Source organism: Carcharhinus amblyrhynchos, unplaced genomic scaffold (assembly GCF_965287045.1).
Source record: "Carcharhinus amblyrhynchos unplaced genomic scaffold, sCarAmb.v2.hapA chromosome_140, whole genome shotgun sequence".
Lineage (NCBI taxonomy): Eukaryota > Metazoa > Chordata > Chondrichthyes > Carcharhiniformes > Carcharhinidae > Carcharhinus > Carcharhinus amblyrhynchos.
In genome coordinates this window covers 193,363-218,348 of record NW_027649880.1, presented here as the reverse complement: position 1 = coordinate 218,348, position 24,986 = coordinate 193,363, and the positions used below count along the sequence as shown (strand labels likewise).

The 24,986-nt window shown below is 51.4% G+C and overlaps 1 protein-coding gene across 1 annotated transcript in view; it reads right to left on the bottom strand.

Annotated features, from left to right (window-relative positions):
• Nucleotides 1-4,042: 4,042 nt before the first annotated feature.
• The window catches only part of LOC145338690 (proteolipid protein 2-like), a 42,893-nt gene continuing 21,949 nt past the window's right edge, over nt 4,043-24,986 (bottom strand). The window contains exons 2-5 of the mRNA XM_080183087.1: nt 16,913-17,068; nt 14,369-14,461; nt 8,445-8,538; nt 4,043-7,076 (exon numbers count right to left, since the gene is read on the bottom strand). Of these exons, the coding sequence (XP_080039213.1) occupies nt 7,054-7,076; nt 8,445-8,538; nt 14,369-14,461; nt 16,913-17,068 (366 nt within the window). The 3' untranslated portion in view covers nt 4,043-7,053. The remainder of the gene's footprint in view (nt 7,077-8,444; nt 8,539-14,368; nt 14,462-16,912; nt 17,069-24,986) is intronic.

Here is a 24,986-nt window from a genome sequence, read left to right as displayed (position 1 = left end):
GGAGGGATATGGAGGTGGGATTGTGGTCGGTGCAGATGGCCTCCTTCTGCACTGTAGGGTTTCTATGATTCTGTAAACTCTGTCCCTACCAGTAGCTGTGGGTACACTTACACCCTTTGGGACTGCAGTGGTTTGAGAAGGCAGCTCACCACCACCTCCTCAAGGATAGTCAGGGATGGGTAATAAGTGCTGGTCCAGCCAGCGACACCCAAATCCTACAAATATATTTTTCAAAAGCACACCTTAATCAGTTCAGGTCATCAATAGTGCTGTCAAAATGGCACTCACTGTGCGCTAATCGCCTCCATTTTATGTTCTGCCGGGGTCACTCAGCTTCTGACCTCATTGCAGCCTTGGTTCAAACATGGGTGAGGTGAGAGTGACTACACTCGACGTCAATTTGACCGTGCGTGCCTTCGAGGAGTCCTGGCAAAACTGGAGTCAATGGGAATCAGGAGCTAAACCTTCTCCTGTTTGGAGTCACAAAGGAAGATGGCCGTAGTGGTTGGAGACCAGTCATCTTGGCTCCAGGACGTCACACGAGGATAATGGAAGGTTATGTCCAGGTTTGTGCTTGTCAAGCCTGCAGTACTAGCTACCACCACCGAGTGGCAGTGCTGCGACACAGCTCCGAACACAATTCTCCACCATTCCCAGTTCCTCTCAAGTTTTATCCTTAATCTCTACGCACCAACTCTTCCACCAGTCCCACCTTCTGGTGCGTACACATAGCACAGAACATAGAACCCTACAGCGCAGAAAGAGGCCCTTCGGCCCATCGAGTCTGCACCGAACACAACCCCACCCAGGCCCTAACCCCGTATCCCTACATACTATATTTTCTTAGAACATTACTGCGGTCTGAAAAACTTTTAGAATTCAAGCTAATCTGTAAAAGAGGGCTAAAGTTGAGGAGAATTTTGTTTCGATGCAAAGCTGGGTCTGCAAGGCACTGCCTGAAAAGCTGATTCAATAATAACTTCCAAAAAGGGATTTGTTCAGTTCACAAGATTATTTTCCTTCTGCAACATGTGGCTGCCACTGGCTGGACCACCAATTATTGCTTATCCCTACTTGCCCCTTGAGAAAGGTGGTGGGGACGTGTCTGCTGGAACTGCTGCAGTCCCTCTGGCGTAGGTACGCCTACAGTGCTGTTAGGGAGGGACTTCCAGGATTTTGACCCAGCCCACGGCGAAGGAATATTCCCGAGTCAGGATGGTGACTAACTCGAGGGGAACTTGTGTTCTAAGGTATCTGCTACTCTTGATAAAAGCAGTAAGAAGTCTCACAACACCAAATTAAAGTCCAACAGGGTTTATTTGGAATCACGAGCTTTCGGAGCACCGCTCCTTCATCAGATGAGACTGAGACTCTGACCTGATGGATGAGCAGCGTTCCGAGAGCTCGTGATACCAAATAAACCTGTTGGACTTTAACCTGTGAGCCTTCTTTCCGTGCCCCACCCCAGTCCAACGCTGGCATCAAGAAGGTTCACTAGGCTGATACCGGAGATGAGGGGGTTGGACTATGAAGAGAGACTAAATAGACTGGGTCTGTACTCGTTGGAGTTTAGAAGGATGAGGGGGGATCTTATAGAGACGTATAAGGTAATGAAGGGGATGGATAGGGTAGAGGTAGAGAGATTCTTCCCGCTTAGAAAGGACAGCAGGACTAGAGGGCACAGCCTCAAGATAAGGGGGGGGGGGGGGAGGCGCAGTTTAGATCAGAATTGAGGAAGAACTTCTTCACTCAAAGGGTGGTGAATCTCTGGAATTCTCTGCCCGTTGAAGTGGTGGCAGCTGCCTCGCTGAATATATTTAAGTCACGGTTGGATAGGTTTTTGACAGACAAGGGAATTAAGGGTTATGGGGAGAAAGCGGGAAAGTGGAACTGATCCACTTCAGATCAGCCATGATCTTATTGAATGGCGGGGCAGGCTCGAAGGGCTGGATGGCCGACTCCTGCTCCTATTTCCTATGTTCTCTTCAAATCATGGCTTGATAAAAGCAAAATATTGCAGATGCTACAATGTGAAACAAAATCAGAAGGTGCTGGAAAATCTCAGCAGGTCTGACATCATCTGTAGAGAGAGAATTGAATGTTCACCCAGGCTCAAAGCATTGGCTCTATTCTCTCCACCGATGCTGTCAGACCTGCTGAGATTTTCCAGCATTTTGTTTCTGCTGCTTTTGTCCTTTATGGATTTGGAAGGTGCTTCCTCAGGAACATTAGTGAGTTCCTGTAGATGGTATACATGGCTACCTCTGTACATTGGTGGTGGAACGAGTGAGTGTCTCTGGAAGGGGTGTCAATCAAATGGGTTCCTTTGTCCTGGATGGTGTCAAGTATCACTCATCCAGGCAAGTGGAGAATATTCCATGACATTCCTAACTTGATCCTTGTAGATGGTGGATAGGCTTTGGGAAGACAGGAGATGAGTCACTCGCCATGTAACTCCTAGCCTCTGCCCTGTTCTTGCAGCCATACTATTTATATAGAGTCATATAGTACTGGAGAGGCCCTTCAGCCCGACACCTACTGATTTCCCACCCCCAAACCCCTTTCTTAACCTTCACCAGCATTCCCATTGGGTGGCTAATGGGCTACAATTTGGAGCTGAGGCGAAATGGGGGTGACCCCAATTGGTCTTTCAATTCAGTGACGGTAGTTAATAACAAGGGGCAATGGTTCGATCCTGTCTTGATGGAGATGGTCATACTTGTGTGGGCACTTGTCAGTCCAGGCCTGGATAGTATCATTTGGCCAATGTAATGCAGAATTAGTTTGTGTGACCCCCCCCCCCCATATGTGATCCTACCTCAACTATCCAACAAATTAAGGTCTTTTAGGAGACTTCTGGATGAGTACATGTAGGATTGAGGGTTATAGGTAAGCCTAGTAGGTAGAGATATGTTCGGCGCAACTTGTGGGCCGAAGGGCCTGTTTGTGCTGTAGTTTTTCTATGCTCTAAATTGTCTGACAGTCTCCCATTACCTTCTCCTAACACTACAGACAATAACCCCGATTTCAATGAGTGTCTCGGTCCCCCTCATTAACACTGTGTGTTGGACCTCATGGATATAGCTAAGGGAAGCACTTGGGAGCCAGATCGGATATTTTCCACTGAGAAGCAGAAACCTTCCCTCTGCCTAGCTGTACGATTTTATTCAAAATAATGATTTCACGCAAGCATCCCAAGCTAGCAATAATCCAATAGACAGATCGAATGACTCAGGAACATCCACCCAACACACTCACCACCCACCCCCAGCACTCAACACTCTCAGCTTCCAACATCCCCCCCCCCACTATCCCTGTACCTGCAACTGTACAGGATACTGGTGAGGCTGCAGCTGGAGTACTGCGGGCAGTTTTGGTCACCGCACTTGCGAAAGGATATTTTGGCCTTGGAGGGAGTGCAGAGGAGGTTCACCAGGCTGATACCGGAGATGAGGGGGTTGGACTATGAAGAGAGACTAAATAGACTGGGTCTGTACTCGTTGGAGTTTAGAAGGATGAGGGGGGATCTTATAGAGATGTATAAGATAATGAAGGGGATGGATAGGGTAGAGGTAGAGAGATTCTTCCCGCTTAGAAAGGATAGCAGGACTAGAGGGCACAGCCTCAAGATAAGGGGGGTGCAGTTTAGATCAGAGTTGAGGAGGAACTTCTTCACTCAAAGGGTGGTGAATCTCTGGAATTCTCTGCCCGTTGAAGTGGTGGAGGCTGCCTCGCTAAATATATTTAAGTCACAGGTAAATAGGTTTTTGACTGACAGGGGATTAAGGGTTATTGGGAGAAAGCGGGAATGTGGAACTGAGCCATGACAGATCAGCCATGATCTTATTGAATGGCGGGGCAGGCTCGAAGGGCTAGATGGCCGACTCCTGCTCCTATTTCTTATGTTCTTATCCCCACCTCCAACCACATGTTCGTGTGTAACAGCTCGAGGGGCTGAATGGCGTGAAGAAGTCAGCAAGGATTGGCTGAGGTGGTGGATGAAAGACACAGAGCGCTAGATTTGAAAAGATGATTTTTTTATTATTAGCTATCGAACCCTCGGCGGGGTTGATCATTGTTAAGACTACGCACAACAAGCCATAAGTCTAAAACTCGGATTAAACAAATGCTACAGCCTTTACCGGGGCAATGCTTCCCTTCCTGTGTCAGCCCACCCAGAATGTAGGGTGTGCCCAGTGTCTCTGCCAGTCTTAGCTCCTTGGTCGCTGAACCCCCACCCACCCCAGTTACTGCAGGGTCAGAGTCCGAGATTTGCCGCCTCCCGTCCCATTTTGTCCCGAGCGCCCCAACAGGGGCTGGGATGGGGAAGTCAAAAGGTCTGTCAAAGACTGTTAAGGGAGATCCCCAGGCCAGGATCAAAATGCCTCGGGGGAGACTTCCATCGGCCACGCCCTATTGCAGAGAAGCGGGGAGCCTTTCAGTACGAGGAGGATACTTCCGGGAGAGGGGTAACACTACGGCCCAGTTCAAGGAGCTGGAAATGACAGTGGCAGAGGCGGTGAACCAAAATGCTGCAGTTGTCATCCCCTGGCATTAGGGGGTGCTGCTGCACCAGGATTGCGCCGGCAAGCTCCTGGTGAGTTCGCAAAGAACCAGGCTCCCAATTCCGAGCTGGTCTCTGGGTGGAACCCGCGGCTCCAAATTGGCACAAAAGTTTTAAAAACAAAATCCCCCCCCTCATGTTAGAGACGCTTCGCAGACAAGGCTTGACACCTCTATGGCTGTCGTTACAACCAGTGAGCATGCATGGACGTACATAACATGTTACAACACGAGTGAATTTATAAGCACTGAGACAACCAGAATCCCTTTAGGGTTAAGAAACTGGGTGAAATGATTCAAGGACCAGAAATAGATGGTCAAAACTCTCCGTGTATTCTTATATTCCATAAAAAAACACCAACTTTCCTCTTAGCCTTCATATTTATTGGTAGTTCAGTTAGTACCCAAGGGAATTCCACTACCTCAGTCCACAAGAACCAGGCTCATCACCAGTATCCAACCCTGCTTGACCCAGCAAACAAAATGTTACAATTAACCCACCCTCCCAAACATAATGACACACTTGTGTTACATTTAAGGCGTGAGATTTTCCAAAGCTAAACTGAAACCGTTCTCATATCCTCGTTTTCTGTTAAGGCATTTCCGATCCGCACCCTGTTCCACGTTCTTCCCTGCACCCCCTTCCCCATCTCCCATTCCTTCCTGCACCACCACCCCCCCCCCACCCCTCTTTTATTGTGGGACATTGAGTTCAGCGGAGGAGGCTGGGCTCTGGTCAACAGGGCACAAGGGAGTGAGAGACGATGCTCAAATGCTGGAGGGGTGGGACGGTACTTAGTGAAGGATCGTGAAGCTGATACCATCACCTCAGGACGAAGGGAGGGCTTGGAGAGAGGCTGGAGACCCGTGGGGGAATTTCCAAGATGACAGAGGAGGGGGGGGAGAGACCATGTGGAAAAGATGCGGTTAAAGCAAATCCGGAATAGTAATTGGATTGTGAGGATTGCAAAACAGCCAGTGTCTTCCTGACCCAGCAGGGCCACTGGGTCCAATCCAAATCTACAACCTTGCCCGTTGTAGCAATCCTTCATTACGGTTTTCCTAACCCTTTCCGACACGCACTCCGAACAAACTTCCTTTTTTTTTTATACCTTTGCTCACGTCCTCTGTGTAATTTTACAGAAGTTTGATTTAATTGCCACTTAGCCTGCTCCAGTTGTCGCGGAAATACCCCAGGGATCTCCGACTTCTCCGAATAACATTGCTTCCCCGAGTAATTGGGAGGGTTAGTGGTGGGAGGGAGGGGAAGTTTTGTGGTGAGGCAGGGAGACAGGCATTCTGGCTATCAGGACTTAAAAGTAAGCCAGACTCCACAAGCGAGCATTAACTTCCCATCTCCGGCCCCCCAAATTCAGCTCCTGAATTCAATCCCAGCCCACCGCCATATTTCCTGCTGCCATATCCTGCATAGACCCCTATAATTCAATCAATCTCCTCTGGCTGGCTTAGACCCTGATAGTCCCTCACTCATCCTCACAAACCTTCCCCTCATACACTGCCACTCCAGGGCCACGTCCCGGAGATTGCCTCATCCGACCGCCCCTTCCCAACGCACTACCGGCCCGTCCTCAAGGCCAATTGGGAAAGAGGCCTGGATTTTTGGGTATCCAATTCGATTCACCTTGACCAGCTATTTTCCCGCAAACTCCAATAGCTTTCCCGATGAACATCTGAAAGCGTCCGATGAATGTTCTCCTCTCGTTTTCCCGGCACGTCGCCGTCCAGTCCTGGAGAGTTTGCAGCTTTCTCTGCCGTTAACAAGGCCTCAAGACGAGAGTATGGATGTGATCAGGACTCCTGCTCCCAGTCAACTTCTCATTCTATATAAATTAGGAACACTGTTTGTCTGAAATGTAAAAGGTGTATAAATAAAGACAGAGTGCAGGGCCCAGGGCCCCTCCTCCAGGTGTACAGTGAAGGGACTACATTACAAAGCGAGGAGGGTGAGCTGTTACTTGAGTCCCAGGCTTCAAGTAGTGTTAGGCCCGACAGCAGGGACCCAGAGGCAGTGCAGACTTCGGAGTGGGAGAAGGGTATGGAATTGAGGGAGGGAGAAGTGAGGGGGACGGGAAGGGACGGAAAAGGAGAGAGAGAGATGGTGGAGGAAGGGGGTGTGTGGGTCAGGAGGGAGGCTAAAGGATTGGGGTAGGATGGGGTAAGGGACAGGTCAAGTTAGAGATCCGGAATAGGGAGATGAGGGAGGGAGGGAGTTGGAATGGATGGGAGTGAGACAGAGGGGTTAGGGATGGGGTGGGAGGTGTGGGGAGATGAGGACTGAGATAAGGAGGAGGACGGGTTGTGTTCAGGTGGGGATCGGGGTCCGGTTAATAAGGCGTCTGGAATGGGAGAGACGGTGAGTTGACGTTGGAGTGGGTTCCTGCAATTTCAGATCTCGCTCGTACCGAGCAAACGAGGCCAGCTTCAGGTTCCCCCCAACCTCTCTTCATCTCAACGCCTCGACTGCTGAAATCAGGGAGAATAATCTGGGGGAGCTGCAGAAATACAGAATGATAGGAGATAGTTAATACCCAGTCAAAACTATCCCACAACAGGCACAGATACTGAGTAAATATCCCTCCATAATGTCCCCTATCAAACACTCCCAGGACAGGTACAACACGGGGTTAGATACAGAGTAAAGCTCCCTCTACACTGTCCCCTATCAAACACTCCCAGGACAGGTACAACACAGGGTTAGATACAGAGTAAAGCTCCCTCTACACTGTCCCCCATCAAACACTCCCAGGACAGGTACAGCACGGGGTTAGATACAGAGTAAAGCTCCCTCTAAACTGTCCCCCATCAAACACTCCCAGGACAGGTACAACACGGGGTTAGATACAGAGTAAAGCTCCCTCTACACTGTCCCCTTCAAACACTCCCAGGACAGGTACAGCACGGGGTTAGATACAGAGTAAAGCTCCCTCTACACTGTCCCCATCAAACACTCCCAGGACAGGTACAGCACGGGGTTAGATACAGAGTAAAGCTCCCTCTGAACTGTCCCCCATCAAACACTCCCAGGACAGGTACAACACGGGGTTAGATACAGAGTAAAGCTCCCTCTACACTGTCCCCCATCAAACACTCCCAGGACAGGTACAACACGGGGTTAGATATAGAGTAAAGCTCCCTCTACACTGTCCCCATCAAACACTCCCAGGGCAGGTACAGCACAGAGTTAGATACAGAGTAAAGCTCCCTCTACACTGTCCCCCATCAAACACTCCCAGGACAGGTACAACACGGGGTTAGATACAGAGTAAAGCTCCCTCTACACTGTCCCCTTCAAACACTCCCAGGACAGGTACAGCACGGGGTTAGATACAGAGTAAAGCTCCCTCTGAACTGTCCCCCATCAAACACTCCCAGGACAGGTACAGCACGGGGTTAGATACAGAGTAAAGCTCCCTCTACACTGTCCCCCATCAAACACTCCCAGGACAGGTACAGCACGGGGTTAGCTACAAAGTCACCATCAAACAAACCCAGAACAGATACTGCATGATGTTAGATACAGAGTAAATCCCCCTCTACATTAAGGCCAACAAACATTCCCAGAACGGTGCAGAACAGGATTAGATAGAGTGGTATCATTCACTGCCATCCCTGTCCCAGCCCCCCTCTTGTCACCAGCCACCTCCCCTTCCTCACACTTTCTCAGTGTGTTTCCCACTCTCCGTCTGTTCCTCCCCGCCTTAGGCACCATCAGTCCTAGAGATGGACAGTGATGTGTAAACAGCTAGGATGGAGTCAGCTCCATCCCTGTCCCCTCTCTGCGTCGTTAATAAAGACTTGCCCTTGATACAGTCGACACTATGAAGCCCATTCCAGCATGCGCCCACTGCACTGCGACTTACCTGTGGCGGCTGGGGCATGTTGCCTTGTCTTCAGGCTCGGGAAGATAAGATACGCATCGTAAGCGAAGGTCGCAGCTGCGATTAAACCAAAAACCTGGGGCAGACAGAAGAGAGATAAGGTGGTGAGCAGGAGGGTGGGATCCGGCAGGATCACAGCTATCCACAGTATACATCAATAATACTAAAATAAATGCAACATTTCCAAGGTTGCTGATGACACAAGATTTTGGAATGTGAGTGATGAGGAGGCTGTTACGAGACTTCAAAGTAATTTAGCCAAGTTGAGTGAGTGGGTAAATACATGGCAAATGTGGTATAATGCAGATAAATGTAAAGTTGCCACTTCAACCAGAGAAGTAGAATGGCATATTATTATTATTTTTTAAATGGTGACAAATTGGAAAATGTTGATGTACAAAAGGAACCGTGTGCACCAGTCACAGAGTAAATATGTAGATAAATCAATCAGTTAGGAAGGCAAATGTTATGTTGGTCTTCATTGCAGGAAGAGTTGAGTACAGGAGCAAGGATGTCATACTGCAACTGTACAGGGTGACCAGACCTGGAGTTCTGGGTGCTGTTCTGGCCTCCTTATCAATGAAAGGATATACTTGTCATGGAGGGAGTGAAAGTTTAAGAAATAGGAGCAGGAGTAGGCCATCTAGCCCTTCGAGCCTGCCCCGCCATTCAATAAGATCATGGCTGATCTGAAAGTGGTTCAGTTCCACTTTCCCGCTTTCTCCCCATAACCCTTAATTCCCTTGTCTATCAGAAATCTATCTGTGGCTTAAACTTATTCAACGAGGTAGCCTCCACCGCTTCAATGGGCAGAGAATTCCAGAGATTCACTATCCTCTGAAGTTCCTCCTCAACTCGGTTCTAAACTGAGCCCCCCTTATTTTGAGGCTGTGCCCTCTAGTTCTGGTTTCCTTTCTAAGTGGGAAGAATCTCTCTACCTCTACCCTATCCAGCCCCTTCATTATCTTATACGTCTCTATAAGATCACCCCTCAGCCTTCGAAACTCCAACGAGTACAGGCCCAATCCACTCAATCTCTCCTCATAAGCTAACCCCCTCATCTCCGGAATCAGCCCGGTGAACCTTCTCTGTACTCCCTCCAAGGCCAATATATCCTTTCATTTACCACTGATTCCTCTTGTGATGTCTGGCCCCTTTAAGGGCAATCTTCTGATAGGGACACATGACCCGGGGGCTCACTCGGGATCCAGGGTGGGGGATCACCCTAGCGGAGCCTGGGTTTTTTTGCCTCAGTTCAATCCAGGAGGCAGGCTAGCAGCATGAAAGCTACACTACTCTGTACGTAGCATGATGTTAATAAAATTATCGTTGATTGCACCCAGTTGGTGGGAGGAAGTTATTTGTCTGGTGACGAGGAAAAAAGCAGCAAGTATGATCCCAAGATTGAGAGCACAGAACTCTGTCAAGTTCAAAGTCAGAAAGTAGAAAGGTAGAGACAGCGTTGCAAAGGAGAACTGGATATCCAGTGCAGTTTGCAGAAGGGGCAACATCAGTAGTACCTGTGATAAAAACTGATACGATCTTTAGCTGACGGTGAACCAGGTTGCCAATCTGGACAAGCATCCAATCGCAAAGATTTATCTGGTTGGAGGCCAGTCATATACGAAATTAGATATCAGCAACGCATATCGACAGTTGAAGTTAGGTTACATTTCCGTAAACACCCACGAAGGATTATATTAGTAAACGTGCCTGCTTTTCAATGTTTCATCAGCTAGTGTCATAAATCAAAGAACGATGGAAAGTTTGCTACAAGTTTCGCCATGTATCATATTTGGATGATGTCTTGCTAACGGGTTCAACAGAAGAAGAACGTTTGACTAAGCTGAAAGAGGTACTAAAGATTTCTGGGGGTGGGAGTTGGCCTCAGAAGGGAGAAATGTACTGTCCAGGCCAGGGAAGTGGTTCACCTTGGCTACCACATGGATGCACAGGGATTACACACTCCACAGAGGACAAAGTGAGAGCACTAAAGGGGGCCGTGGCCCCCACAGAAACACACCGGGGCTTAAATCATTCTTGGGGATGGTAAATTAATACAGATGTTTCCTTCTAAACTGGTCAGCTCCTTTGCACATGTTACTGAAGAAACACCAGAGGTTGTGGAAGGTGGCCCAAAGAGAAGCTTTAACAAGATCAGGCTATTTTTACATTCCTCTTATCTGCTGGTATATATTGGCCCGGTCCAAGAAAATAACTTTACGTGTGGCGCCTCCCCATATGGTGTGGGTGTAGTAGTGTCTCACGGGACGGCCTGTTGGAGATGTGTGGGGGAACCCTCTGTCTGAAGCTGAACGAGGGGTGTCAGATCATGCTCGTGCCACCAGTGCTGCTGAATTTCAAACTTTTGCGTCCCTGAATGGGATATAAAAAAAAAACCACTCCAGAACAGCGCCCTAACGGAGTGGCTGAGCGAGCAGACCAGACCTGCGAGGCTGCTCTTAAAAAGCAAAGTCAGGCACGACTCTGAAAACCAGCACGTCTCGATGTCTGCTCGGATACAGGACCACCCTGCAGCGGACCCCAGGAGTGACACCAGCGGAATTACTGAGGAGTCGGTGCCCGAGGACTGGGTTAGAATAGATCATAGAACCCCACAATGCAGAAAGAGGCCATTCGGCCCATCGAGTCTGCACCATCCCACCCAGGCCCTACCCCTATATCCCTACACAATATACCCCCTAATCCCTCTAACCTACACATCCCTGGACGCTTTTTTTAGCACGGTCAATCAACCTAACCCCGCACATCTTTGGACTGTGGGAGGAAACTCACGCAGACACGAGGAGAATGTGCAAACTCCACACAGGCAGCAGCCCGAGCCGGGAATCGAACCCAGGACCCTGGAGCTGTGAAGCAGCAGTGCTAACCCACCGTGCCGCCCCATTCGGGGTTAATTCTGAATTTGTCGGGGAGGATTAACCAAAAGAAGAATCCCAATACGAGTAACGCAGCAAGTTCATCGGAAATTTCTGGATTTTCAGAAGGCGTTTGACAAAGTGCCTCACAAGAGGTTATTGCAGAAGGTCAGGGGACTTGGAGTTGGGGGTAGGGTGTTAGCGTGGATAGAGGATTGGTTGTCAAATAGGAGGCAGAGAGTGGGGGTCAACGGGTGCTATTCGGATTGGCGGTTGGTGACTAGTGGAGTGCCCCAGGGGTCGGTGCTGGGGCCTCAGCTATTTACCATTTATATAGATGATCTGGAGGAGGGAACCGAGTGCAGGGTGTCGAAATTTGCTGATGACACCAAGACTGGGGGAACGGCAAATTGTGCGGAGGGTGTGGAGAGTCTACAGAAGGATCTAGATAGGCTGGGCGAATGGGCCAGGAAATGGCAAATGGAATTTAATGTTGGCAAGTGTGAGGTGGTCCACTTTGGTAGGAAGAATGGTAGGAAGGACTATTACTTACGTGGCGAAAAACTGCAGCAGGCGACGGTGCAGAGGGACCTCGGGGTCCTTGTGCATGAGTCGCAAAAACCCAGCCTGCAGGTGCAGCAGGTGGTCAGGAAGGCGAATGGGATGCTGGCCTTCATAGCGAAGGGGATTGAATATAAAAGTAGGGAGGTCTTGCTGCAGCTGTATAGGGCATTGGTGAGGCCGCAGCTGGAGTACTGTGTGCATTTTTGGGCGCCGTACTTATGCAAGGATATTTTGGCCTTGGAGGGAGTGCAGAGGAGGTTTACTAGGCTGATGCCGGAGTTGAGGGGGTTGAGCTATGAGGAGAGGCTGAATAAACTAGGCTTGTACTCGTTGGAGTTTAGAAGAATGAGGGGAGATCTCATTGAGACGTATAAGATGATGAATGGGATGGATAGGATAGAGGTGGAGAGACTCTTCCCGCTCAGAAAGGACAGTAGGACTAGGGGGCACAGCCTCAAGATAAAGGGGGGGCGTTTTAGAATGGAGTTGAGGAGGAACTTCTTCACTCAAAGGGTGGTGAATCTCTGGAATTCTCTACCCGTTGAGGTGGTGGAGGCTGCCTCGCTAAATATTTTCAAGAAGCGGGTTGATGGGTTTTTGATAAGCGAGGGGATTAAGGGTTATGGGGAGAGGGCCGGAAAGTGGAACTGAGCCACTTCAGATCAGCCATGATCTTATTGAATGGCGGGGCAGGCTCGAAGGGCCAGATGGCCTACTCCTGCTCCTATTTCTTATGTTCTTATGTTCTTAAATATACGGACCAGTCTGGGTGAGAGACCAACGCTGGCTCCCAGGAGTTAGTGCAGCCAAGACGAGACCATCGGGTTACAAAGTGAGTGCACAGGACAGGATTACAAGGAAGTACGTGGACCACTTGCGAAAGGCGAGGGTCATCCCGAGAGCCGGTCCTACAGCCTGAATCATTGATGCTAGCAGGAAGCAGTGCCGGCTACGCAAATAGCTTCACACCTAGTCATCCTGCAACTGGCAAGAGTGTTCTTCTGGCTGAAACTCCAGCAGCGATCTGGCGTAGCATCTTCTACAGAAAATACTCAACAGAAGCACCCCAAGTTGGTGGACTTGCATCACGAGGCCAGGAGGCAGAAGCCACCAGAGACTGGTAAGACTGATTAAATGTGCTAACTGTAAGGTTTACTGCGGAGCAGTGTAAATGTTACTCAATCTACATAGAAACTTAGAGGGGGGAGAGGAGTGAGGCCTGGCCTCTGAAAGATCTCCCAATATGGCCACATGACCCAAAAGGCCAATCAGGAGCCAGTGTGGGTCACCCGAGTGCAGTGTTTTTCCTGAGTTCGATCCAGGAGATAGACTGGCCTCATCGAAGCTCCATTACTCTGTTAATAGCAAGTTGTGTTGTCCGTACCTCACTGGTGGAGCCAAGTTATTACACCCAGGATGGCAGGGTCAGTGCTGAGGGAGCGCCGCACTGTGGGAGGGTCAGTGCTGAGGGAGCGCCGCACTGTGGGAGGGTCAGTGCTGAGGGAGCGCCGCACTGTGGGAGGGTCAGTGCTGAGGGAGCGCCGCACTGTGGGAGGGTCAGTGCTGAGGGAGCGCCGCACTGTGGGAGGGTCAGTGCTGAGGGAGCGCCGCACTGTGGGAGGGTCAGTGCTGAGGGAGCGCCGCACTGTGGGAGGGTCGGTGCTGAGGGAGCGCCGCACTGTGGGAGGGTCGGTGCTGAGGGAGTGCCGCACTGTGGGAGGGTCGGTGCTGAGGGAGCGCCGCACTGTGGGAGGGTCAGTGCTGAGGGAGCGCCGCACTGTGGGAGGGTCAGTGCTGAGGGAGCGCCGCACTGTGGGAGGGTCAGTGCTGAGGGAGCGCCGCACTGTGGGAGGGTCAGTGCTGAGGGAGCGCCGCACTGTGGGAGGGTCAGTGCTGAGGGAGCGCCGCACTGTGGGAGGGTCAGTGCTGAGGGAGCGCCGCACTGTGGGAGGGTCAGTGCTGAGGGAGCGCCGCACTGTGGGAGGGTCAGTGCTGAGGGAGCGCCGCACTGTGGGAGGGTCAGTGCTGAGGGAGCGCCGCACTGTGGGAGGGTCAGTGCTGAGGGAGCACCGCACTGTGGGAGGGTCAGTGCTGAGGGAGCGCCGCACTGTGGGAGGGTCAGTGCTGAGGGAGCGCCGCACTGTGGGAGGGTCAGTGCTGAGGGAGCGCCGCACTGTGGGAGGGTCAGTGCTGAGGGAGTGCTGTTTCTCTCGTGATAGATCTACTCTCTTTTGTGTAAATGATCCCGGGGCCTGAGGTGAATGGTGGAGTGGGTGTGGGGGTGACAGGGCTTTAGTGGGGGAGTTTCTATAATATTTATTCCTCACTCAGAGTGCTGTGGGAGATTATTTCTCTCATTACTATTTGTCAAGTTTCCCACACTTCCTTCCAATATTATCTCTGACCCACATTCCACCTCTGACCCTGAGTAACAGGAAGGCCAGCAGTGTGCTCGATACTCACCCCACCGGCAATGCGAGCTCCGTCCCCACTAATAACGGCAATGATGGAGATGATGATGTAGATGAGAACTGCAATCGCACAGCGGATAAAATCCTGCAAAACACAACAGCCATTATCAGAGAGAGCAACAGTGACTCAGAGACCACTCAGAGACACACACACACAGACAGACAGACAGGGGACACACACACACACACAGACAGACAGGGGACACACACACACACACACAAACAGACAGACGGGACACACACACACAGACAGGGACACACAGACACACACACACACACACACACACACACACACACACACACACACACACACACACACACACACACACACACACAGACAGACACATTCGCCCTCAGTGTACCCGAACAGGCGCCGGAGTGTGGTGACGAGGAGATTTTCACAGTAACTTCATCGCAGTGTTAATGTAAGCCTATTTGTGACACTTAGAAGTAAACATAAAGTTGCTTTCTCTCGGACATTCTCTCCCTCCCTCTCTGACGGTTCTCTCCTCTCTCGCACGTGTCTGTGTTTTAAGAACATAAGAAATAGGAGCAGGAGTAGGCCATCTAGCCCTTCGAGCCTGCCCCGCCATTCAATAAGATCATGGCTGATCTGAAGTGGTTCAGTTCCACTTTCCCACTTTCTCCCCATAACCCTTAATTCCCTTGTCTATCAGAAACCTATCTACCCGTGACTTAAATATATTTAGCGAGGTAGCCTCCACCACTTCAACGGGCAGAGAATTCCAGAGATTCACCACCCTTTGAGTGAAGAAGTTCCTCCTTGACTCTGATCTAAACTGCCACCCCCTTATCTTGAGGCTGTGCCCTCTAGTCCTGCTGTCCTTTCTAAGTGGGAAGAATCTCTCTACCTCTACCCTATCCATCCCCTTCATTATCTTATACGTCTCTATAAGATCCCCCCTCAGCCTTCTAAACTCCAACAAGTACAAACCCAGTCTATATAGTCTCTCTTCATAGTCCAACCCCGTCATCTCCGGTATCAGCCTGGTGAACCTCCTCTGCACTCCCTCCAAGGCCAATATATCCTTTCACAAGTGCGGCGACCAAAACTGCACACAGTACTCCAGCTGCAGCCTCACCAGTACCCTGTACAGTTACAGCAAGACCTCCCTACTTTTATATTCAATCCCCCTCGCTATGAAGGCCAGCATCCCATTAGCCTTCCTGACCACCTGCTGCACCTGCAGACTGGGTTTTTGCGACTCATGCACAAGGACCCCCAGATCCCTCTGCACCGTAGCATGCTGCAGCTTTTTGCCCTTTAAATAATAATCCCTCCTACTATTATTTCTACCAAAGTGGATAACCTCACATTTGCTAACTTTATACTCCATCTGCCAGGTCCTCGCCCACTCGCTCAGCCTATCCAGATCCCTCTGCAGACTTTCCACACCCTCCGCTTTTCCACTCATCTTCGTGTCATCCTTCAACCGTGTCATCAGGTCACCCCTCAACCCTCCAGTGAGAACAAATCCAGTTTATCCAACCTCTCCTCATAGCTAATACCCCCCCAGACCAGGCAACATTGCTGGTAAACCTCTTCTGCACCCTCCCAAAGTATCCACATCCTTCTGGCAGTGTGGCGAAGGGTCAAAACATTGGCTCTATTCTCTCCCCACAGATGCTGTCGGATTTTAAATGCGACTAGGTTTGCGCCTGTGGAAAGGGTCGGATGATTGCAGTGTTTGGCGCCATGGCGCAGGGCCCGTTCCTGCATGCTGCTTCCTGGGATTGGTGCAAACTGTCCCAAGCGCAGCGAGGCTGGAAAATTGTGTGCGTGGAAACGTTGATTCTATTCTCTCTCCACAGATGCTGAGATTTTCCAGCATTTTCTGTTTTTTGTGTCAGCATCCACAGTATTTTGCTTTTATTTAAGCGTGCTTAGCCCAATCAACGCTGGATTCTCCGACATCCCGGGATTCTCCGACCCCCCCCCCCCCGGGTACGGTGTGAACCCGGCAAGAATCATACCGATCATAGCGGAGAACAGGATGCGATGGCAATGCTGAGGGGGCTCAGATGCTGGGTAGTGCCCATCTGGCACACCTAGTGCATGTTAGGGTACATGCTCGGGCGTCCACTGGGAATGCCCCAATGCCAGCGATTGCGTTGGGGAGGGCGTAGATGCTGATGAGGGTCCCAGTGTCTGTGGAAGGAGGCAGGGGGTGCATGGGGGGGATCGGGACACCCTTGCAAAACAGTGCCCGCGCGCTCTGAAGCCAGATCCACCAGTGTGTTTCGGCACTGTCCCTCCCAGGACCAGCGCGCAGCTCATCACTCTCAGATAAATGGTGCCGTGGAACGATTGTGGTCTGGACCTCACTGGAGAGGCCGACACGGATCACTCCGGTTTTCTCACCCTTAGTAATTTTGGAGGGAGAATCACGGCCGCTAACACACGCACGCAGGCAGTGACACACACACACACACACAACAAACTCAGACACGCACGCACAAAGCGACACAGGCAGACAGGCTCTCACTGTCGCCGAGACAGCAACGCCCAACTTACTGTCCAGGGCCAGTGGATGAAGGGCAGTGATTGATCCCATTGGTTCATGAAGATGACGAAGAAGATGATGCTAAAAATTAGCTCAATGATTGGGGCAACCGAGTAACCTCCCTGGACAGAGGCGCAGAAACAGATGAAGACAATCAGGCTGAGAACCTGCGGGGAAAGGAAGAGAATGGAAGAGAGAGAGATTATTACTTTGTAGCCTTCTTCCGCCCCCCCCAATCCCAACCTCGAGCCGCCCGCTCACCAGCCTGGCAGGCAGCTATTTGGCCACAGGTGGCATCACAGAGGAGCTTTAATAGTCTCTCCCAGCCAAAGCGCCAGGGCACTGAGTCACAGGGCGGGATGCTGGCCCCAGCCTGGGAGTAGAGGAGATGGGGAGCAACCCCAGTCCCGTTTCAAGGAGCGCTCCCACAGGCAGGGAGGGAGGGGTGGGGGGTGATCCAGCCAACCACGCGAATGGGGACTACACAAACGCAGGCACTTTGGAAAACGCGGCAAAACATTTAAGAAGTCTCACAACACCCAGTTAAAGTCCAACAGGTTTATTTAGAATCACGAGCTTTCGGAGCACTGCTCCTTCATCAGCTAGTTCATAAACACGGCATGTATATATAGGCAAAGACATAATTGCAATATAATTATGATTAGAAGTTAAAAAACTTGATTTATTATTGTCACATGTATTAACATACAGTGAAAAGTATTGTTTCTTGCGCGCTGTACAGACAAAGCATACCGTTCATAGAGAAGGAAAGGAGAGAGTGCAGAATGTAGTGTTACAGTCACAGCTGGGTGTAGAGAAAGATCAACTTAATACAAGGTAGGTCCATTCAAAAGTCTGACAGCAGCAGGGAAGAAGCTGCTCTTGAGTTGATTGGTAAGCAACCTCAGACTTTGTATCTTTTTCCCAAGGGAAGAGAGAATGTCCGGGTTGTGTTGGGAAGGGGTCCTTAATTATGCTGGCTGCTTTTCCCGAGGCAGCGGGAAGTGTAGACAGAGTCAATGGATGGGAGACTGGTTTGTGCGATGGACTGGGCTACATTCACGACCTTTTGTAGTTCCTCGGGGACTTGGGCAGAGCAGGAGCCCACACCAAGCTGTGATACAACCAGAAAGAATGCTTTCTATGGGGCATCTGTAAAAGTTGGTGCGAGTCGTAGCGGACAGGCCAAATCTCCTTAGTCTTCTGAGAAAGTAGAGGCGTTGGTGGACTTTCCTAACTATAGTGTTGGCATGGGGGGGGGGGGGCGGGGGGACCAGGACAGGTTGTTGGTGACCTGGACATATAAAAACTTGAAGCTCTTTGTTGGAATGTGAGTTTTTAAATAGATAATCAAGTCTTTACAGGTATGAACACTGCGCGTGGAGAGGGGGATAATTACAGGTTGAAGAGGTGTGAACTGTCTCAAACCAGGACAGTTAGTAAGATTTTGCAAACCCAGTGGTGGTGGGGGGGGGGGGGGGGGACACAAGTAGTGTGACATGAACTCAAGACCCCCGGTTGGGGTCATCCTCATGTGTGTGAGGAACTTGGTTCTTGAAAACCGTGTTCAAGACAAACAGTGAGGCAGAATTCCTGAGCCAAGTGATTCCAAATAAACCTGTTGGACTTTAAGCTGGTGTTGTGAGGCTTCTTACTCTGCCCACCCCAGTCCAATACCGGCATCTCCACATCGTAACAAATATTAATCCACCTCCACTTTAAATACAGCGAATGATCCAGCCTCCTTTACCCCTTGGAACAGAGAATTCCAGACATTCACCATCCTTTGGAAGAAGGAATTTCTATTCGCCTCAGTTTTAAATGACCGGAACTTTCCTTGCACTATTTCCCTTTGCTCCAGATGCTCCCACTCGTGAAAACATCTCATCATCGACCCTGCCCACCCCCCTCAGGGTCTCATTCGTTTCAGCAAGGTCACTCCTCACTTCTAAACTCGGAGGTGTGAGTGTAGATACACCACACTGCTGTTAGGGAGGGAATTCCAGGAATTCGTCTCCTTCACAGTGAAGGAATGGTGATATATTTCCAAGTTAGGATGGTGAGTTACTTGGAGGGGAACCTACAGGTGATGGTGTTCCCAGGTGTGTGCTGTTCCTGTCCTTCTAGACGGCAGTGGTCGTGAGTTTGGAAAACGGTGCCCAAGGAACCATGGTGAGTTCCTGCAGTGCATCTTGTGGATGGTACACACGGCTGGTGATGGAAGATTGAATATTTGTGGCAGGGGTGGTTATCGAGCAGGCTGTGGCGCTCCCTCGGCGCCGACCCTCCCACAGTGCGGCGCTCCCTCAGCACTGACCCTCCCACAGTGCGGCGCTCCCTCAGCACTGACCCTCCCGCAGTGCGGCGCTCCCTCAGCGCTGACCCTCCCGCAGTGCGGCGCTCCCTCAGCGCCGACCCTCCCACAGTGCGGCGCTCCCTCAGCGCCGACCCTCCCACAGTGCGGCGCTCCCTCAGCACTGACCCTCCCGCAGTGCGGCGCTCCCTCAGCACTGACCCTCCCACAGTGCGGCGCTCCCTCAGCACTGACCCTCCCGCAGTGCGGCGCTCCCTCAGCGCCGACCCTCCCACAGTGCGGCGCTCCCTCAGCACTGACCCTCCCACAGTGCGGTGCTCCCTCAGCACTGACCCTCCCGCAGTGCGGCGCTCCCTCAGCACTGACCCTCCCACAGTGCGGCGCTCCCTCAGCACTGACCCTCCCGCAGTGCGGTGCTCCCTCAGCACTGACCCTCCCACAGTGCGGCGCTCCCTCAGCACTGACCCTCCCGCAGTGCGGCGCTCCCTCGGCACTGACCCTCTTGCAGTGCGGCGCTCCCTTGGCACTGACCCTCCCACAGTGCGGCGCTCCCTTGGCACTGACCCTCCCGCAGTGCGGCGCTCCCTCAGCGCCGACCCTCCCACAGTGCGGCGCTCCCTCAGCGCCGACCCTCCCACAGTGCGGCGCTCCCTCAGCACTGACCCTCCCACAGTGCGGCGCTCCCTCAGCACTGACCCTCCCGCAGTGCGGCGCTCCCTCAGCACTGACCCTCCCGCAGTGCGGCGCTCCCTCGGCACTGACCCTCTTGCAGTGCGGCACTCCCTCAGTGTTGACTCTCCAACTGTGCACAGAGACTGCAGGAGAGCGATTGAGTGGATTGAAGGAGAGGGGGAAGGTAGCAGATGCGAGTGCGGGGAGAAGATCAGTGTGGGAGGGGAGTGGGAGGGAAGGGACAGTGAGATAGGGAGTTGTACAGGAAACTACTCTGCCTCTCAGCTTCCTCCTGCTCTGGGTGTTTCACACTGAGGGTACGGTCTCCTGAGTACTAGTTCTTATCTGGTTTCCCAGGTTACTGCAAAGCCCAACCCCAGAAGCCAACAATATCCTGGTGCACCGAGCAAGGTTAGAGGGCAGCGTGAGTGCTTACTGCTGAGAGAAATACACCACCTCACAGCAACTAGTTCCTGCACTAGTCACAGAGAGAGAGAGCACCCTGAGAGCAGTCTCACACACAAAAACACACACACAATCGTGGAAACTGATGTGCACACACACACGTACAGAAGCACACACGGGAAGATAGGAATTAGAAGCAAAATTGGCAAGTTCAGCCCTGCACCAGTATTCAGTCAGATTATGGCTGATCTCTCCCTGGTATCAAGTCCATCTCCCCACTTGTTCCCCACATCCCTCTTTCCCTTTCTTTATTAGAAATATATCTATCTCCTACTTGAAACCATTCAATGCTCCTGGGTCAGCGATTTCCACAAATTCAACACTCTTTACGGGAAGTAGTTTCTCCTTATCTCACCTACCACCTCACAACCTATACCTGTGACCGCTGGGTTCTAGATTGCCCCATAAGAGGTAACATTTGGTATAAATTTACCTTATCAATCCCTTTTAAAATTTTATATACCGCGATCAGATCCTCTCTCATCCTTCTCAACTCCAGCCAGTACAAGCCCAAACTGTTTAATCTCTCCTCATACGTCAACCCCTTCATCCCCCGAATCAATCTGGTGAACCTCCTCTGAGCTGCCTCCAATACCACCACATCCTCCCTCGAATAAGGAGACCAAGACTGGACACATTGCTCCAGATGTGGTCTCACCAACAACACTTCCCTATTTTTATACTTGTATATTTTTATCCCTTTGCAATAAATGCCAACATCCCATTTGCCCCTTTTTTATTAAATGCTGCATCTGCATACCAACTTTCTGCAGCTCATGCACTGAGACACCCAGATCCCTCTGCCTGGATGCATTTTGATTCTGCTTTTCATTCAGTAATCTGCTTTTTATCTTTTTTCCGCCAAAATGGATAACCTCACACACCTGCCAAATTTTAGCCCATTCTCCATAAACAAAATAGTTTATTTATTAGTCACAAGTCAGTTTATATTAACACTGCAATGAAGTTACCATGAAATTTCCCTAGTCGCCACACTCTGGCACCTGTTTGGGTCAATGCATCTAGCCTATCTATATCCATTTGTAGAATCTTTACATATTTTTCACTGCCTGCTTTACCTGTTTTAGTAATATCCACAAATTTTACTATGTTAGACTCTGTCCCTGTTTACAGCTCATTTATAGAACACTACAGCACAAACAGGCCCTTCGGCCCACAAGTTGCGCTGATCACATCCATACCTACCAGGCCATAGAACTATCTATAACTCTCAATCCCATTAAATTCCATATACTCATCCAGAAGTCTTTTAAAAGACCCCAGTGAGTTCGCCTCCACCACCACCGACAGCAGCCACTCACTCACCACCCTGTGAGTGAAAAACTTACCCCTAACATCTCCTCTGTACCTGATTCCCAGCACCTTAAACCTGTGTCCTCCCAGAGACCATTTCAGCCCTGGGAAATCGCCTCCGAGAATCCACCCTATCTGTACCTCTCATATATATAGATTGTAAACAGTTGAGACCCGAGAACTGACCCCTGAAGCACCTCACTAGTTACAGTTCACTAGTCAGAGAAGACTCACTTATCCCAACCCTCTGTTTTCTGTCAGTCAGCCAATACTCAATACAATCTAATACTCTACCTCCAATCCCCTGTGATCCCCCACTTCTGGATCAGTCTTTAAAAAGCACCTAGCCTTCTGGGAGTCTAGATATATCACATCCATAGGCTCCTCACTATCCACACTGCTGGTTACATGCTCAAAGAACTGTGCGCAGTTTTGGTCCACGCATTTGCGAAAGAATATATTGGCCTTGGAGGGAGTACAGAGAAGGTTCACCAGGCTGATACCGGAGATGAGGGGGTTAGCCTATGAGGAGAGATTGAATAGACTGGGTCTATACTCGTTGGAGTTTAGAAGGCTGAGGGGGGATCTTATAGAGACTTACAAGATAATGAAGGGGCTAGATAGGGTAGAGGTAGAGAGATTCTTCCCACTTAGAAAGGATAGCAGGACTAGAGGGCACAGCCTCAAGATAAGGGCAGTTTAGAACAGAGTTGAGGAGGAACTTCTTCACTCAAAGGGTGGTGAATCTCTGGAATTCTCTGCCCGTTGAAGTGGTGGAGGCTGCCTCGCTAAATATATTTAAGTCACGGGTAGATAGGTTTCTGATAGACAGGGGAATTAAGGGTTATGGGGAGAAAGCGGGAAAGTGGAACTGATCCACTTCAGATCAGCCCTGATCTTATTGAATGGCGGGGCAGGCTCGAAGGGCTAGATGGCCTACTCCTGCTCCTATTTCTTATGTTCTTAAAACACAAACACATGCGCACACACAGAGACGCGCGAGAGAGGAGAGAACCGTCACAGAGGGAGGGAGAGCATGTCCGAGAGAAAGCAACTTTATGTTTATTTATAAGTGTCACAAATAGGCTTACATTAACACTGCAATGAAGTTACTGTGAAAATCACCACACTGTGGCGCCTGTTCGGGTACACCGAGGGCGAACGTAGCATGGCCAATGCGCCTAACCAGTACGTCTTCTGGACTGTGGGAGAAAACCGGAGCACCCACAGGCAGCCCACACAGACACGGGGAGAACATGCAGACTCTGTGCAGACAGTTACCCAAGCCAGGAATTGAACCTGGCACTGTGACACCGTGCTGCGGATACAGAGAGAGAGGCAAAAAGATTGAGAGAGAGAGAGAGCGCGATAGAGAGTGTATCAGAAAGTGAGAGAGCAAGACTGAATTGGGAAAAGGGAGAGGGAGTAGCTATCTCTCCTGGAAACATGGTGCGCGCACTGTGTCTCTCTCTCTCGAGGTTGCCAGCTTTGGTTGGGGAGTGGAGTTGGCACACACACAACAGTCTGAAACAAATAGCCCATTAATATCGCAGTCCCAACTCCACTGGGTACTGGGTGTAAGCCAAATAACTCATTGCACCGAAATAGTGAGGTAAACATAGCAGCTGGGAAAGGCACAGATTGAGTACAGTCACCCACTGTAACACAGTCAGCGAGAGATCCCATCGCAATATGCCTACTTCTTTAACACAAAATAAAGCAAAAGTTATAGTTTATTTATTCGTCACAAGTTGGCTGACATTAACACTGCAATGAGGTTATGATGAAAATCCCCTAGTTGCCACACTTTGGCACTTGTTTGGGTCAATCCGCCTAACCAGCATGTCTCTCGGACTCTGGGAGGAAACCCACGCAGACACGGGGAGAATGTGCAAACTCCACACAGACAGTGACCCCAAGCCGGGAATCGAACCCGGGTCCCCGGCGCTGTGAGGCAGCGGTGCTAACCACCGTGCCGCCCCACAGATAAGGGGGAGTTGGGCGGGGGGTGGGTGTTGGGGGAGAGGGAAGCAGGCAGGTCTGGAGCTGTGCAGGCAAACCCAGAGCGGGGAACTGAGAGAGAGGGTTGCGGAGGGGGTGCGGAGGGGGGGGGGTGGTTTGGGGGAAGGGAAAGGGAAGGGGGGTGGCGGGAGGAGATGGAGGGGGCAGTGACAGATGAGGGATGCAGGGTTGGATAGGGTTCCGGGGGGGGGAATGTGTGGAGGGGAGGCTGGAGGATGGGGCAGAGGTGGGGCTGAGAGAAGTTGGGGGGGGTGCATGGAGGAAGTGCAGAGCTGTTACAGGGCCTAGCACTTGTTGCTTGGATGTGTTGGCTGTGGGCCCAGGAACACTCAACAGTTTTTGGCTCAATGCCCATGGAATCCCCTGTCAGGGCCTCCTGGCTGGCAGACAGCATTCACTCCAATCACTTTCTGACATTCCCTCTCCCTCCACATCTCCAGCTCTCCCTCGGTCCCTCCCCTCTGCCCTTCTCTCCCTCAGACCCCCTCTCTGGCTACCTCTCTCTGTTTCCCTCGACTCTTTCGCTCTCCCTCTCCTCATCTCTGCCTCTAACACCCTCTGAATCTCTCGCTCCCTTTCTCCAAATCTTTTTGGTAATACTGCAGGAATGCCGCAGTGTCATAGGGTCAGCACTGAGGGAGCGCCGCACTGTGGGAGGGTCAGTGCTGAGGGAGCGCCGCACTGTGGGAGGGTCAGTGCTGAGGGAGCGCCGCACTGTGGGAGGGGTCAGTGCTGAGGGAGCGCCGCACTGTGGGAGGGGTCAGTGCTGAGGGAGCGCCGCACTGTGGGAGGGTCAGTGCTGAGGGAGCGCCGCACTGTGGGAGGGTCAGTGCTGAGGGAGCGCCGCACTGTGGGAGGGTCAGTGCTGAGGGAGCGCCGCACTGTGGGAGGGTCAGTGCTGAGGGAGCGCCGCACTGTGGGAGGGTCAGTGCTGAGGGAGCGCCGCACTGCGGGAGGGTCAGTGCCGAGGGAGCGCCGCACTGTGGGAGGGTCAGTGCTGAGGGAGCGCCGCACTGCGGGAGGGTCAGTGCCGAGGGAGCGCCGCACTGTGGGAGGGTCAGTGCTGAGGGAGCGCCGCACTGCGGGGGGGTCAGTGCCGAGGGAGCGCCGCACTGTGGGAGGGTCAGTGCCGAGGGAGCGCCGCACTGTGGGAGGGTCGGTGCTGAGGGAGCGCTGCACTGTGGGAGGGTCAGTGCTGAGGGAGCGCCGCACTGCGGGGGAGGGTCAGTGCTGAGGGAGCGCGGCACTGTCGGGTATCACATTTTATCAAATGAGACCATAACAGGGCGGCCGGTAGC